The following is a 17,637-nucleotide window of genomic DNA, read 5'->3' as shown; positions in this document are numbered from 1 at the left end:
TTATAAGCTTTCCAAAAGTTACAGTTTTGAAATAGCTTTAAAATATATCTGGCGAGATGATGTTGTAATCACAATAATTTTTGATTTTTGGGGTTGAACAAAGAATTGACTAGAGTGGAATTCGAACCAACGACCTCCGGATAAACGTGCCGGCGCTCTACCAACTGAGCTATCTAGCCCTATATTGGCGGTGTCCCTATTTTGTCAATATCTTTGTTCGGGGGTGCCAGTCAGAAGCCATACAACCGTTAATAATTTTTGTAACTTTAATTTATGTAAGCAGTTGATTTTTCTTGGTTAGTTTTATATTGTGAAAAACCTTGTTAAAGTTCTAGTATTGCATTGCTCTAGATTACTAAATAATTTAATTGTTGAATAAGCTAATCTTTTTATATTCCAATTTATTATAATCAAATCAAACTCGGGTATTTTAGGTTCCTTTTAAAGTCGATATGAATGAGTAGATCTTCAACATGCACATATTATCTCCAGGAAAATAAGTTCACAGTTTTTCCCTTGAAATTAGTATTGCCTATTTTTATTGGTATTGATGACCAAAGACTTATTTATTGCACTGGTTAAACATAATGTGATCAACTTTTAAAACTTAAAACAAGAAGATAAAAACATTTTGCAGTCGCAGGTTTTCAAGACTGGGTCTAAAAATATCTCTTTACATGTACGTACTTGGTGGTACTAAACAGCAAGTGTATTGTTAAATAGTGGGGTCAAGCCTGTCTCTGATGAGGTGGGTCATTGCTCTGTTTGGATCCTTAAAAACTCTTGCACGATTTCTCTAAACCATTTGGGTGCAATCACATGTACATGGAACGGCTCACTAGCGTACAATTCCGTGGTAACCAGTTTTTATGAAATTGGGTGCTGATTCTTCATTATTTAATATTGCTTAGTGATGATGACATTAGTATGACGTATGACATTGCAGTTGAGTTGTAATGGTGATTCATGTAGTTCTGAGATCAATTTTGGTGCTTTTATTGCAACAAGACGTGTGAATGGTTCGCATTGCCCAATATTGTAGTGGATGAACCCCCAGGAGTGTGTGTGGAGTGAAATGGTGTAGACTTGTTTGCATGATGATAGGTTAATTTTATTAATATAAGACGAAGAAGCTAAGGGTGTAAACCAAATATCACAAAAAGAATGTCAAAATATGAGCAAAGGAAAACAATATTAGAAATTAAAAAAACATGCCCAGAACATCAATATTGTCTCTTTTTGTCTATACAAGTTATTATGGTTTCTTGTTATGCTACTTAGAGTCGCATGGTCCAATTGTTGCAGTTTTTTTCTCTGCAGGAATTTTTACAGATGCTGCTGTTTCAAAACAATACCAAAACTTTATCATACTGCGTGCAATGCACAAAATAAATTATGCAAAGTTGTTAATACATTGTAGATAAGTGTGAAGTCTTGTTGGAATCCTGACAATTCAATTTTAACTGCCCTAGTCGCTGCCATTTAAAAAAATATGGCTTTTAGCTCTTTTCTAAGGAATAGCTATACAAATTTCTAGTTAAAATAATACACTTTTGGGGCGTAAACTCGGACTAAGCATCTTTATTACTTTAAAATGGGGAGCAAAGTGGTTTTTGGACAGGGATAGCTCCCCCCGCTAGAGATTAGTGCCCGCCCCCCTCTCGGGCCGAGCGATAATCATGAGCCAACAAGAGGGGGCGCGCTTGCATGTCGATTTGGGAAATAAGTCGAACAATTCAAGTCGATGCAGAGTCTCAGCCGAGAGGCAGAAATAACCATTTTTAAAGCATAATTTAATTACATTGAAATGGCTACACCACTTCTAACGAGAGCTGCAGAGATAAACGTCACTCCACGAGGTAAGAGACTGTCGATTAATGGGGTTATTTAGGCAGAATTGTTCCACAAGGTTGCCAGCAGACCGTCGGGTGAAAAATTGTGCCAAACCAACCAAGGATTGGCAATAATTTTTAATACTTTTAATGGGTCGCACTAGTCTAAATACCGACAACTCACGAACCCTCACGACAACAATTTTTAAATGCACTTTAACAGAACATTCGAACATAAGTCAACCGTAAAATGTATGCACAAGAGTCATATGCACCCAAATCATTTTCAAACTGTTGAAAAAATTGTATTTTTAATTGTAATTGTTTTTTTTACCCGAATTTAACGCGATGGAAGGGCTGTGGGGACATATTTTTATGGAAAAGTTTCCGTATGGCGCCACCACTTTTTCATTCGATATAAAATAATATAGGAACTTATTTACCTGATTGATATATCCCTTTTTGTAAAAATGAGTGAAAAAGTGGTGGCGCCATACGGAAAGTTATCCATTTTTATTCATGCTCTCGATCGTAAACCACATGAGGAAAAAGCAAGGGATAACTTTCCGTTTGGCGCCACCACTGTTTCACTTATTTTTTCAAAGAGGGATATCTCAATTGAGGTAAATTAGATGCTACTATTTCATATCGAATGAAAAAGTGGTGGCGTCATACGGAAAATTTTCCTAAACAAGAACTACAACTACAACTACAACAAGCAACAAACATAGTAGCGATAACTTAACCCGGTCGCAGGAGGAGGGTTACGTTATCGCAACTACATGCAACAGTAAACTGCCACTGACATATTATTACTTAGTTTAGTTAGTTAAATGACTGGTAATTGATATTGCAATTAATCTTTATTATATTTTTTAGTTGATGAGATTGAGATGACCTTGTCAAAAAATAAACATAAAAAAACTAGACCCAGTTACTAGGGCACTTAGCCCACCTTATGGCGACAGTGGTGAGACCGATGTTAAAAGCGGAGCCATTTACAGCTTAACAAGGTGGGCTATAGGGCGCTGTACTTGAAATATCGGTTGTAATGGCAAATTTCGAAAAAAAGTGTGCACTGCCCCAGTCTGGGTCTACATGTAACAACTGGGGTTCTAAATCATAGGCTAAATGCAGCCTTTGTAACCTAATACTATTTTGTATTTTCTTCATTTATTCCCCTTTATTTTCTCCCACCAGGTGACCAACCAATCATTGCAGACTATGTAGAGATTTACCAGCAGCATGAAGGTACTGTAGTTTTGTAGTGATACTAAAGCCCGGTTCAGACTAACTGTGAATACAAATGATTGACGTCACGGCTCTGTTTTCGCTGCGAATATTCTGCAGGAGTTGAGCACATATTACAACTCTTCCGAATCAATTGTTGTGAATGTATGACGTCAAAATTTGTATCACATTCGTATTTGCAGAAAGCAGTTTGAACTGGGCTTAACTCATGGTGGCAGTCTCTTGATCGCCCTTAAATCTTCAAAAGTCCATCTCATAATTTTGTTTTATCCAATGCAAAAGCTGTTTTTTGAAGAAAAGAAAAACCCTTCATTGTTTAACGCTTTGAGGCACTATGTAAGGTGCTCATAGCAGCGTTGATATTAATCCTGCTTTAGTCTAATTTCTGTTATTTTTTTTGCTCTTGGAAAAATCTTTTAAATTGTGATTAAACAGCCTGAAATGTCTATTAGAGCTTGCGCCATGTGTATATTTTGGTCAGCCCTTGTTCTCAAAAAGAAATTCCTACCTTTTTCCAAGGACCAAATATCCTGCCTGTTGAAAATACGTTAATGTTTTATTGTTAGTTTCCTTATCAAGAGTATCGACACTACAATTTGAGTTTGATCTTACAATGCTTTTTGTAGATCAGATTCTTCTTCCAGAGGAAGCGCAGTGTCTTGCCGTCAAGACGTTCCTCCATATGTGCAACATCAATTACCACAAGAAGATGCGCTACAACGCAGAACAGATGTCTCCCTCAAGTAGGTGTCAATTCTTTCCTTCAGTTTTTATATTGTGATAAAGATATGAATCTTGTTATTGTTGTGCTAGTGCACAAATGTTGTGCTTTGTTTCCAATGTTTAGTTTTCTGTTAAATTATTTTTTTTGTATTTATTTACAGAGGGCTTGCCATTTATCAAAATTGGACCGCTGATTGTCGCTGACTTTGACCCTATAGTTGAACACTTATCCTCAAAGGTGGGTTTCTTAATTTTCAAATTTTTGAGACCCCCCCCCCCCCACAAAAAAGAATTAGTATGTCAACTCCAATCCTGATTAAAGACAATGGGCACTGTTGGTAATTGTCAAAGACCAGTCTTCTCACTTGGTGTATCTCAACACATGCATAAAATAACAAACCTGTGAAAATTTCAGCTCAATTGCTCATCGAAGTTGCGAGATAACAATGAAAGAAAAAAACACCCTTGTCACATGAAGTTGTGTTTCAGATGCTTGATTTCAGATGCTTGATTTCGAGACCTCAAGTTCTAAATCTGAGGTCTCGAAATCAAATTCGTAGAAAATTACTTCTTTCTCGAAAACTAAGTCACTTCAGAGGGAGCCGTTTCCCACAATGTTTTATACTATCAACCTCTCCCCATTATACTCGTTACCAAGAAAGGTTTTATGCTAATAATTATTTTGAGTAATTACCAATAGTGTCCACTGCCTTTAAATGCTTTACTTTTTGAAAAAATATTAAAACAATATTATCAATTCTCGATGTCGAGAATTACGGATTTATTTTATATTTATGGCATGACACGGCGAAACATGCGGAAACAAGGGTGGGTTTTCCCGTTATTTTCTCCCAACTCCGATGACCGATTGAGCCTAAATTTTCACAGGTTTGTTATTTTATATATATAAGTTGTGATACACGAAGTGTGTGCCTTTGGACAAAACTGTTTACCGAAAGTGTCCAATGGCTTTAAAACAAATGTTCTTGCTGTTTTAACTAACTGTTCTCTCCCTCTTATTCAAAAGGGTGTGTGTTTAACATCAGAACTGAGTGGATCTCAAAAGGCTGAACTGAAAGCCTACTTGTCTCTTACTGTCAACAGATTGCATCTAGCTGAGGTAAAAACACTGTTAAACTTTCCAAAGAATGATTATTTTCCTTCAAAAATTGTATTATATGAGTGTCTTGAAGGATTTACCAGCAACAAACTTATGCCTAAAGGTTATGTTTTTTTTCTAATTGCACCGTCTTTTTGCTTCAGCTTTACATAACATGGCGTGATAAGCTAACAGTGGAAGAGATCACAAAGGAGCGGTATGGCTCTTCATATCCATGGCCACTCAATAAGGTCCTGCCGTGGTTCAAACAGCGAGAAATAGGCAGGTACCTCCAGGCAAAGGGGTGGTATGAGAAGTCTATTGACCAGGTGAGTTAGAACAATCCTAATATTCGAAATGAGTTTTATGGACAAGCAGTAGGGGCAAGAGAGCAGGGGCAATATAGCAAGGGCAAGAGGGTAGGGGCAAGAGAGCAAGGGCAAAATAGCTGGGGCAAGAGAGCAGGGGCAACATATCATGGGCAAGAGGGTAGGGGCATGAGAGCACGGGCAAGAGGGTAGCGACAAGAGGGCAAGAGGGAAGGGGCAAGAGAGCAAGCGTGAGAGGGTAGTTTCAAGAGTTAGGGCAATAGGGTAGGGGCAAGAGGGTAGTAGCAAGAGAACAAGGGCAAAATAGTTGGGGTAAAAGAGCAAGGGTAAGAGAGCAATGGCAACGGCAGGGTTAACAGCAGGGGGGCAAGAGAGCAGGGGCAACAACTGGGGCAACAGCAGGGGCAACAGTTGGGGCATCAGCAGGTGCATTTGGGTAGTGGCACCAATAGGCTGATCATCTGCCTGTAATGGTAGACTTTTGGGGATACTACAGACTTTCATCACCAGATAACTTCATTGTTCTCATAATTATGCACATGCTCAGAACTACATAAACAATAGACATTTTACCAGGCACGTCTGCTGCCACCTAGTGTTCCAAAGTCTCACATTCCAGGCCTGATTCTGCACTATTGTTTTATACTTTCTTTAATTCCTTTCTCCGTCTTTCTCCGTGATTTGTTTTCAGGTTTATACAGAAGTGAACTTGTGTTGTAAGGCACTCTCACATAAACTAGGTGATCAGTATTATTTCTTCATTGACCGGTGAGTATCTGTTTATAAATAGTTCCGTGCACTTGTCATTTTCAAATGAAATTCTGTGGTTTTCTGTCATAAATTGTTCCTTTACTTTACTATGTGCCTCAGAATAGGCAACTAGAATGACGGCACTCCACAAATGCCTGATGATTGATTGATATATTGAGTACATTTTGAAAGAAAAAAACTGCTTTTGTATTGATTACTTTAATATTTATTGGTATCTGTGGTATTTACTGTTATTTTGACTGTATTGATAATTCTTGTATTGATTATTGATTGATTTCTATTGACTATAATGGATCGATTTTACTTTATGTATTGATAATTGACAGATTTACTACACTTACTGACTACTGTTATATTTTGTATTTATTACAATCTCGTTGAGTATTTAAATACTGTCACAACATTGCATTTTATGTTTTGTCACTAATTATTTGTGATTGATCATATCAGTCATTAAACTGATAAATGATATTGATTTTATTATTGATTTTATTGATTGTTTTAACCATTTATAACCAATATTGATCACTCATATGAACATATCAAATCATCAAATAGGAAATTTACTTTGGGTATTGATTGAGGCTAGACTACCCTTTTGAAATAAGTTCAATAAATAAATAAGTTGATAGGGATGAAAATATAATCGTTAACAGGAGCAATATCTTAAGTAGTCAGCTTTTGCTTTTCATGTATTTGTGATAGCAGAAAAAAAACCTACCAGCCGAAATACTGTACATTTACCATTTGCTTTGACTGGTAACCCACTCATTTCTTGCTTAGCAAAAGAATTTGCTAAGAAGAAATTTATGTTAATTAATAAATTACACCAGGTGTTTTTTAATAGTATTTCTTAATCATGTACCTTAAAGACTGGTGGTTGAAACATGTTAAGTCAATGCATAAGGTCTACTGACATCATTCAAATAATGCTATCCAGAAAAGTAAATAAATGTGCCAGTTGTGCTAAGTGCCTCACAACTAGAAGGATGGCGCTCCACAAATTCCTGATAATTGATTGGTTGATTGAATCATTTTGAAAAGAAAAACAGCTTTTGTATTGATCACTTCCATAACATTTTATTGGTATCTCTGATGTTTACTGTTATATTGACTGTATTGATCAATCTTATATTGATTATTGATTGCTGTCTGTTGATTATAGACAATATGTAGGTCAGGTCAGGTCAGGTCAGGTCTAACCCATAGTGAGGAGTTTCCCTCTTAAGTTCACAATCGCCCTGTCAATACCCACCCTCTCATCCCACAGAGACTAACTTGTAAGTGTTTTCTCTCTCCGCAGCCCAACAGAGCTAGATGCTCTGGTGTTTGCACACCTGCATGCGTTATTGACAACGGAGCTGACTAGTGCCAGGCTGGCCGACATCGTTAAGGAATACGAGAATCTTACCAGGTTCTGCGATCGAATTCATCAGAGATATTACGTTGAGGACGCTGGAGAAAGTTGAACCTTACTAAATGGCCTCCTTCCAGATTCTGAAGAAAGCACATAATTTATTTTTTGAAGTGTTTTATGCTGGTTTCATTTTAAGGAACCATCTTCTCATTTGAGTGGTTTATGTTGGTTTCATACACAAACTGCCTCTGAGTGTCAAATGAGAGCGGAATCGTGCCATGTGATCTGCACAATTGTGGTCTACTCTCCGTCTGGTTCCCAGCAGTATTACCAGTATGCTTGATGAATTTCGAGAATAAGAAAGGGCAAGACTATGATATTTGTCAGTGTTTAGATCTGTATGGATGTACATTGATGCAAAACATGATATTGTTTGCTCCTGGGCGAACCACTAGTGATTTACTCTCAGTGCAGAGTGGACAAAGATATTGAAAAAAGGAAGACGTCTTTTGACACCTCAAGCCTGCCCTCTGTTGAATTATTGTTGCATGCAATTTTGTTTTTTCCCCATCTTGTCAAGTATTGATGTCATTGATGCATGATTGATAAAGACTTTACACAACATTGATACACTGTTTGAGTGTTTTGGACAATTATGTCACAGTTGATGTCACAGAGCCCTCTGCTATTAAAAGGAAACCAACAGCGTAAGATAACACCAAAAGAGGGCGCCCTTTTAAATGTAAAATCATCAATTTTTATGAACAATGTATGGGAGTTTTAACTTGTAGTTGCATGCTGAAGAACAACCAACATCTAGTCTATGGGAGAAAAAAACACATGAACAATTTCATGTGTAATGCATGTTGAAGTAATAATGACGGATCAGAATTTGTTAATTGCATAAATTATGTAAATGGTCATTTAATGTTAATGTAGCAAATACATGGTGACAATTTCTCAAGCCATTGATCGATCTTGGATGAATGTTAAGTTCAAATTAATCATAGATTTCGCAGTTTGAAATGTTCTGAAACGTGAAATTTGAACAAACATAAAATAATTAAAAACGTGACATGCTAGTGAAACTGCAACCAACCACTTACAGTACACAGTGCAGTGGCCCACATGGTTCTAGTTTCATATGTAATTAAACGATGACTGATTTTCATTAACATTTATTTGAATATATGAATAAATTAAAACACCACCGCTCGCTCATCAACTACGTGCATGTTGTATTCAGCGTTCCGCCATTGGCGTTTGTTTTGGTGGTCATTATGTACCGTCAATAGTGACACCGCTCCGGGGCTGAAATCCGACCCAAAGTGACACAACCTCTCCCGTCTATTGCTAATTACTCGAAATAATTGTTAGCGTAAAAACTTTCTTGGTAACGAGCAAGGTAGAGCTGTTGGTAGTATACAACAGTGTGAGAAACGGCCCCTCTGAAGTAACGTAGTTTTCGAGAAAGAAGTAATTTTCCACGAAAATATTTGAATTTGGTTTTGAGACCTCAGAATTAGATTTTGAGGTCCCGAAATCAAGCTTCCGAAAGCACACACTTCGTGTGAGAAGGGTGTTTTTCTTCCATTTTTTTTCCCTCGCAACTTTGTTAAAAATTTCAGAGAGTTTGTTATTTTGTTCATAATTATTTTCAGATACACCAAGTGAGAAGACTGGTCTTTGACAATTACTAGAGGTGTCCAATGTTTAACCGAAATCTGGCCCAAAGTGCCATAACCTCCTCTCTCGTCGATCGTGCTTTAAGCTAATGACCGACCCAACTTTTCATCGTGACAACGGCTCGATCAGCGCACAATGTGTCTATTGATAAAAGGCAAGACCATTAGCCATACCTTGGTTTCCCCGCAACCATTGCAGTATTTCAGCCCGTCCCGATTCGTGACCTTGTTGTCGAAGTGTTTGCCTTCACCCATCGACTCTGGAAATTGATGAGGCATAGTTTTGTATTTGGAAGACGGCTCGACCTTTTCCTTGGTAACCGTAGTAGACACGGAAGTTGTTTTAGTTTAATTGGCAAACAAACTGAATGTAATTAGTCCCAATGCAATTAAGTTGTTTACCATTGAGGTAAATGTGCTACTTTGAGAGTAGAAAAAACATGCGTATACCCAAAAGTGTGATTCATAAACCGTCAAAAAAATTTCCTTTTAATGTGTGTGCCAGTTCACAATGGATTTGCGTTGTTTCGTCATCTTTACATGAACTGCCGGCAAGCAACTATGTGTCTTGTGCTAGTATGGTTAGCAGTGTTATAAGCAGAACATGTCTGCTTACAGGCGTTATGAGATTGGGCCTACAGGGCTATGAAACGTAACATTATTGATGGAAAGTTTTTTATGCAAATGAAATGATTCAAGTAAGAGCGTTCTATTGACTTGTTGCATCTTATTTACCAGCAGAGTAAAGACAAAGATACATAAAGAGAAAGGCAGCGTATACTTTTGGATTTATATAAATGTAGATACAATACTATCAAACAAAAACTAATCAGTGAAAATTTCATTTAATATTTAGGGTGGAAGCGTTTTAGAGATATTGATGAAAATACCGGAGCCGTTATCTATGTCCACAAGCAAGAAGAATGATCCATTTTTGGAAAACACAATCTGAGAAATGTGTCTGTCAGTAATGTTTTTCAGATTTAAATTTTGGGGAATAAAAACATTTTGTTTTTGTCCATAACCACATTAGTTCGAAAGTGAAATGACTCTCAAAATTCTTTATACTATAATTGCAAGCTGTTGTTGTTTTCTCATTAATTTGAGGAGTGATTATCAAATCATTAGAGGGAGAAAACATGTTTACATGTATTGGAACTGTCCTTCACCTGTTCTTTGAGCAGATACATTATTATGACTGGCCCTGCACTTTTCACCCATAGCTAGGCACATTTCTAGACACGTGTTCCGGGATTCTGGTCTGGGTTTATAGGGACATGCTTCATGTTGCGTGCGAAGTAATAAGGGGGCGATGACACTCTTATCATTTAGGTTGATAAGAATGATGAGGGGCAAGGTTGCGAGTTTTAATAGACCCCTGGCTCTGACGTCATCGGACAATGGTCTGCCATTTATTTTTGAAGAGCTGTCAACAATTTGACTATTTGGGGCAACATAACATATCAAGTATAGGCCTTCATGTGTATGTATAGGATAACATACTACGAAAAGGACTTGCAATCACAAGGTTGTGGGTTCGAATCCTCCAGCTAACCACTGATTTCACAATGACTAGAATAAATATTGTCGTCGAGTTACTGAATCACAATTTCTTGATTTGTGCAATTCATAATCATAGACGTCAAACCAATGTTTGTATGAGAGAGATTGGCTGTTGCTAGCTTGGTGTTTATATCCCTTTGAGGGAGTTTGTCGATGTCCCTTGATGGGAAGATCATTCAAACAAACCTTCGACCAATACATTTTGTATTTTATTTCATAACTTACAGTTACAATAAATATATATTTATTATCAATTCATAGACATCACAGCAATAGATATAGGGTTAATCGAAAGTTCCGCCATTTTGTTTTCCGATCACTGTCAAATTTTGAATCGGTAAACAAGCTTGGAGGAAAAACAGCGTGGTATCCCATTATTGCCTCAGCTGCGTAATTGCAGGATCAGATTCCGTTTTCTTTGTTGGATACTGAAAACGAGGCTGGACAACAAAATGGCGGCCATTCTTAAAGACCGGTACACAGGCGCATCTTGCAAGTTGTCCCGCAACAACGTTGTGCGAGTTTATAACAACCGTAAGTGTCGCCAATACTTCCTCGCTCAAAAACAGTTAAACTCGGTGAAGTTCTGTTCTTAAACTCTGCGATTGAATCTTGAGTGTCTTGCGTAGGCGCCCGTCAAAAAGACAAGCTCCATCATTTTTATAAAATGCTCAATACACGAAGCATATATTATGGTTTACGATAATATTTAGATTATATAGGAGTAAATTTGGAAACATGAATAGTTATTGCACATCATAAGTCCGTTTTGTTAAAAGTGAAGTGCTTCAGCAACAAACAATTTACGCCAGATGTTTCCATTACAAAAATAGATCTTTAAAGTCACTGGAAACTATTGGTAATTTACTCAAAATAATAATTAGCATAAAACCGCACTTAAACGGGTAGGCCAAATGGAGAGCTGTTGACAGTATAAAAAATTGTGAGAAACGGCTCCCTCTGAAGTGACGTAGTTTTCTAGAAAGAAGTAATTTTCCACGAATTTGATTTCGAGACCTCAGAATTAGATTTTGAGGTGTCGAAATCAAGCATCTGAAAGCACACAACTTCGTTTCACAATGTTATTTTGTACAGTTTCATAGTTATCTCGCAACTTCGACAACAGTTGAGCTCAAATTTCACAGGTGAGTTATGTTATGTATATGTTGAGATACACCAAGTGAGAAGACTGGTCTTTATTAATTACCAATAGTGTCCAGTGTCTTTAAAGATCAGTACAAGGTTTAGCAACATATACGCCATTTTGAGAGTATGGTTGACACAATACTAAGACACTTTGGGTAAATTTGTCTGTATACACCCAAAACCAAACAGTGCATTCCCTGGGTGTCCACTGTATCGAATAAAACTCATTAGGGCATTTCCATCTTTGTTGAAGACACTGGACACTATTGGTAATTGTCAAAGACCAGTATCCTCACTTATCTCAACATAATATGCATAAAATAACAAACCTGTGAAAATTTGAGCTAAATCGGTCGTCGAAGTTGCGAGATATGAATGAAAGAAAAAACCCATTCTTGTCACACGTAGTTGTGTGCTTTAGATGCTTGATTTCGAGACCTCAAATTACTTCTTTCTCGAAAACTACTCCACTTCAGAGGGAGCCGTTTCTCACAATGTTTTATACTATCAACAGCTCCCCATTACTTGTTACCAATTAAGGTTTTATGCTAATAAATATTGTGAGTAATTACCAATAGTGTCCACTGCCTTTAATTTAATGGTTGAAAATGGGTATCTTCATTTAATTTGAGTAGGCATGCTAAATCGTTTTACTTGTTACATTATAAGCTTTTACAAAACCAAAGAACACACAAAAAACATGCCAACTCTGAACATAAGAAATGATTAGGCGATCATGAACTGTCATCGAGAAAACTATACCTTTCTGTTTTGGTTTGCGCTCTTAAAGGCAGTGGACACTATTGGTAATTGTCAAAGACTAGCCTACACAGTTGGTGTATCTCAACATATGCATAAAATAACAAACCTGTGAAAATTTGAGCTCAATCGGTCATCAAAGTTGGGAGATAATAATGAAAGAAGAAAACACCTTGTCACACGAAGTTGTGTGCGTTTAGATGGATGATTTCGAGACCTCAAGTTCTAAATCTGAGGTCTCGAAATCAAATTCGTGGAAACTTACTTCTTTCTCGAAAACTATGGCACTTCAGAGGGAGCCGTTTCTCACAATGTTTTATACCATCAACTACTCCCCATTACTCGTTACCAAGTAAGGTTTTGTGCTAATAATTATTTTGAGTTATTACCAAAAGTGTCCACTGCCTTTAAAGTTATCGGTCAACATTTCAAATCTTCCCCCTTTTCTTTCAATATCAATCACTGTATCACACCTTTTAGGCAAACCAACCGTATCAATACCGATGTTATTAAAAACAAAAGAAAAAACGAAACAACAAAAGCGATACCAAACTTATCATAATAAATTGGTGATATAAAAACCTGACACTAAAGTACGTATTACACAAAAGCCAATAACGTGTTTCATCTTTATATTTAAATGTCTTAATATAATATTATTGTAAAATCCTCAAATCGTGATTGATGTTACGTAGATACAAAAATAAGGTATCTCGATCATCACTTATAGTATATCAATGGTGAAGAAAGTAAAGATAAATTCACCCAAGACAAAAAAAAAACCTGTACATCTTTAGCCCGGTTCATACTTTCTGCGAATGCGAATGCGATACGAATGTTGACGTCACAAATTCGCAGCGTTCAACTCTGCTCAACTCACTTGCGAATATTGGTGCGAAAGGATGAACACAGTTTTTGTAATGTCGGTCAAACCGCTGCCATTTACACTATTTTGAAACTGTACATATTAAAAGTATTCTCCCTAATCCCCCACCCCCAAATAGAATACATACAAATTAAAATAAATAAATCAGTCAATCAATAAGTGAATAAATAAATAAAAATATAAGGAAAAGCTAAATAACAAACAAATAAAATGAGAAGGAAATTAGGAGGTAGTACTGAACATTTGCCTACTCTCTGTCGAATGACAGCATTTTCCCTTCAAATTAAAATTATTGTTATTTGACAAACTTTACCATATTCACGCTAATATATTATATTTTACGGCATTGTGACAACATAGCGGCAATGTGTCGACAGCAAGCAACCTGAACGACAATCAGATGCTGTCTGTCGACTCAGTGCTGTGGCTGTTATGTTTATTGCGAAAACTCCCTCTGCTCCTGGCTGCAAATGACGTCAGACTCCGCAAGTCCTCTGGCTGCATGGAATGTCTTCTGTCCACCCTCTCCATCCTGCTAGGACTGGAAGGTCCTGATCTGACCACTGGCTCTTTCAAGCGACCGATACCAGGAAGTGGTACGCTGGGACTGACCTTCAGAGGAGGCAGCCTTCCTGGCCTAGTTTGAGCTAGTTCGTCCTCCAGGATAAACGGGGCAGACCCTCTCCGCTCCCTGCACCTCTGGCGTCGATGCATGGCAATCAGGCCTCCTGGACCACCGTCCAGAACGCCCTTGGAGACAGCCTGTTTGAGAGTTTGTCCCTCGGTGTCCTCCTCATCGTCGTCGCACTCTGCGGTCTCCTCCATCAGGTCACCGTGACTACTCTGTAAATTGTTTGGGCAGCTTGTCGCTGGAAGCGAAGGTTTGTTCTCTAAGAGGTCAGATACGTTGATAGAGTGGACGGTGTGGCATTTGCGGAGAGGAGGAGGCATGCCTGGAAGTGAACACCTTCTGCTTGACAGAATAGTAGACATGGGCATCACATTCGGGCGTGGTGTGTTTATTTCTAATAACCCTTCAATGGGATTTGAGTTGGTCACGGTAAGTTTCTGTCTAACCGGCTGAGAAGGGGGTAACAATCCCTGCAGGGTGGCGGTGTTGAAAGCCTCGGCGCTCTGCCGGCGTTGCAGAGGTCTTCTCGGCGGCTGTTGTGGAGGACTTGGTGTTCGATCAGGAGTACTTATGATCTGTAACTGTAGATCACTAAGGCTCTTGATGGATGTTTGGGATGGTGATGTATTGCCTCTCTGTCTGGGTGATTGAGAGCCCTCATCCGTCAAGGATGCACAGCTCCCTCTTCGGCCTAGCCGACGCTGGTAAACAGCAGAGGCAAGCTTACTTTCAGAAACCTCATTAGGAGATGGGATGCTTCGTGGTGGTGGTTGTGTCCGGTGTAATGACAAATCATTCTCAGTACTTGATCCTTCGAATGACGCAGAGCGTTCAAGATGGTGGTGGGCAACAACAGATGAGAGCTCCTTGGATTGTTTCTTAAAAGAGTCTTGATTTTCAACCTGATCTTCAGGTGGTTTCAAAGTTAGCGATGGGGTCACTTTGAGAGCTTGAGACTCGTGCTTTAGGCTGATTTCAGAGGGCGTGACGCACACACCATACGGCGGACTCTGTGGAAGAGTTGGTGGAATATCTAGATACTGTCTCGTCACTGGCTCTCGTGACCCAATCTCTTTATTTGTGGTGATAATAATCACCTCTTTACCCTGTGCTTTGCAAGCGTCCACCAGCAACCTCAAGACGTCTGGGTCTCCTGCGTTAATGGCGTAAACCAAGGCCGAGGAGCCTTTCTTATCAACTATCCTGACATCAGAATTGTGTTTAAGAAATACTGACACCACTTCGGTACCAGCGTGATCCAGGCAAGCGTACATCAAAGCCGTTCGCCCGTGTCTATCCTGGACGTTGGGGTCGCACTTATTCTCCAAGAGGAACTTAACGATTTTACTCTTGGTGGTGCTCTGAGTGTCTTTATATGTGCTACTGCAAGCCACCATGAGGGCTGTCCTGCCCTCATCGTTGGTCTTACTCACATCGGTGCCTCCTTCGATGAGTAGACGCATGAGGCGGAGCCTACCCAGCCATGCCGCCTTGAGAAGGGCATTGCCATCTGTCTGAATCAGCGCTGACTCCCCTAGAACTCGTTCTGGTTTGGAGGTCATCATATTCACGGTGGCCACCGCGGGAATTACCGCGGGGAAGTCCTTCATAGGAGCAATCAGCATCAGTCAGGCCCCGGGAGAAAATTACAAATCCGTCCCGTGAGATGAACCAAGATTGAATCCACTGACCACCCGATTCCTCGGGGTTTAAAAATCATGTATTTCGGTCGCAGTCCTTGCCCCACAGCGTAAAGGAACACCTACCAGTGCCCATCGAGGCTAGAGTCCATGCGAAGACTTCGCAAAAACATCAATGGTTTCGATGATTACGGAAGAAGCGAGGAGATAAAACGTGACTATTCCTTAAAGCAATTCTCCTACAGTCTAGAGAAAGTGACCTTTTCAAAGTTGGCTTTTTTGTACATTATTCAGACATTACTCATGCAGAATTGGTTAATTTTGAGCCATTAATCCAACTGCACAACAAGGTTAATATCTCATTAAACAATCAGACTCTCCGCGATGAATTTAATTATTATCAAATCCGGAAGATATTTTAACGAGTGTCTCGCCGGGACTATATTCCAGTTGATGTTCGGACGCAGGTGTGACGTCAACACACTGTCTATTGAAGAACACGTTGTTTACAGCGTGCTTGGCACTTTTTGCCATCACATTTTTAACTGTATGTGTTTTAGCGTCCCCGGTATGGCCTTGCGTGTTATGCAGGCTCATAAAGTTGAGACGATAAGAGTCACGTTTACCATGATGCTACCGCCTGCTATCCAATCCATAATCGTGTTTACCAGCGACAGATAACGGATGTCTGTTTGATTTGACGGCGGTGTTCTCGAATCACCCCCATCAAACCGTACACACGCGCGACTGGAGTGGCGCTGTTTAAGCGTTTTGGCCTTGGTAAGCGTTTCCTGATATCTGATGACGCCATCAACGTTCGTGTACACCTTGCTTGTAGGTTCTTTATGTGCACATCGTGTGGAACAGTCCTTACGTCACGAAACTCGAGATTATCTGCGGTGAAAAAGAAAAGAGATGAAAATTAAATTGCATTCATGTTTTTTTTTTGCAAACAAATAGTTAGTGGCCTGAAGTTTTGACCAAATAGCAGAGAGTCTTTTTCGAAGGTTTCGATAACGAAGTCTGCAAGTGCGTCAGTGTTTTCCGGGGCCTTGGGAGATGATACTATTATTGAAATGCTATTTGAATGCGAGCGGAAAAAGCAAAACCTCGCCAAATAAAAAACAAACATGTCAGATTATACTAGACAGTTTTGATGGTTGTCAGACAAAGGGTAATTGTTGTAATCTGAAATCCATCTAGTCGGTGTTTAATAAAGTCATGTCATCAATCACTGATAACAATTGTTTGTGAATGATTCTGGACTGGACAAATAAAGTGATGATAAGGTAATACAAATAATTGTGCATGTTTCTTGGAATGCATGCAGATTAAAAAGTAAACATAGTTAAAATTGGTAAGTTGATCAGTGCTGGGCAACATATTTTTACTATCTCTTCACGATAGAGGTAGGATTGGTATATAGTGGCATCGTTTGGTAATGACTACCCGAAATAATAATAATAATAATAAGACATTTGTAAAGCGCCTAATGCAAAAGCCTCTAAGCGCATTAAAGAAACAACAAAATAAACAATTAGAGAAAGATACAAGATACAAATAGGCAAATTACAAAAAAGAAGCTTTAAACAAATGAGTTTTCAACAAGGACTTAAAACATTGTAAAGTATTAGCTTGGCGAATATGCACAGGAAGACTATTCCAAAGAAAGAGCAACTTATACCATAAAGCTGATCAAGATAATACTCAGTAAAGCATCATGCAAAATCATTTTGTCTGAAAGGCCTCCGTTGATTAGAAATGTATGAAAAACATTTGAAACTGAGATTGTTTTTTGCACGAATCGTTTTAGAGATTTACGAGTTTGCGAACGATGCGGTTTTACCCGCTCTGTCACAAGGGCCCAATCTCATAAAGCCTGTTAGAACAAAAATTTGCTAAGCATGAAATTTCTTCGTTTAAAGGCAGTGGTCACTCTTGGTTATTACTCAAGATAATTATTAG

The 17,637-nt window shown here is 38.7% G+C and overlaps 2 protein-coding genes across 2 annotated transcripts; one reads left to right on the top strand and one right to left on the bottom strand.

The window, feature by feature from the left end:
- The first annotated feature begins 1,704 nt into the window (after window positions 1-1,704).
- On the top strand, window positions 1,705-8,590 carry LOC117288611 (metaxin-2-like). Its single transcript, XM_033769530.1, has 8 exons — window positions 1,705-1,859; window positions 3,033-3,083; window positions 3,710-3,826; window positions 3,968-4,044; window positions 4,834-4,926; window positions 5,070-5,234; window positions 5,926-6,002; window positions 7,309-8,590. The coding sequence occupies exons 1-8, from the start codon at window positions 1,808-1,810 to the stop codon at window positions 7,472-7,474; spliced, it is 798 nt and encodes a 265-aa protein (XP_033625421.1). The 5' UTR covers window positions 1,705-1,807; the 3' UTR covers window positions 7,475-8,590.
- Window positions 8,591-13,346: 4,756 nt separating this feature from the next.
- Window positions 13,347-16,554, bottom strand: LOC117288615 (ankyrin repeat domain-containing protein 34C-like). The gene has a single exon (XM_033769534.1). The coding sequence runs from the start codon at window positions 15,655-15,657 to the stop codon at window positions 13,798-13,800; it is 1,860 nt and encodes a 619-aa protein (XP_033625425.1). The 5' UTR covers window positions 15,658-16,554; the 3' UTR covers window positions 13,347-13,797.
- Between the last annotated feature and the right edge of the window lie 1,083 nt (window positions 16,555-17,637).

Source organism: Asterias rubens, chromosome 3, assembly GCF_902459465.1.
Source record: "Asterias rubens chromosome 3, eAstRub1.3, whole genome shotgun sequence".
Lineage (NCBI taxonomy): Eukaryota > Metazoa > Echinodermata > Asteroidea > Forcipulatida > Asteriidae > Asterias > Asterias rubens.
Note: the sequence above shows the minus strand (reverse complement) of the source record. Positions and strands in the feature narration are given on the sequence as shown.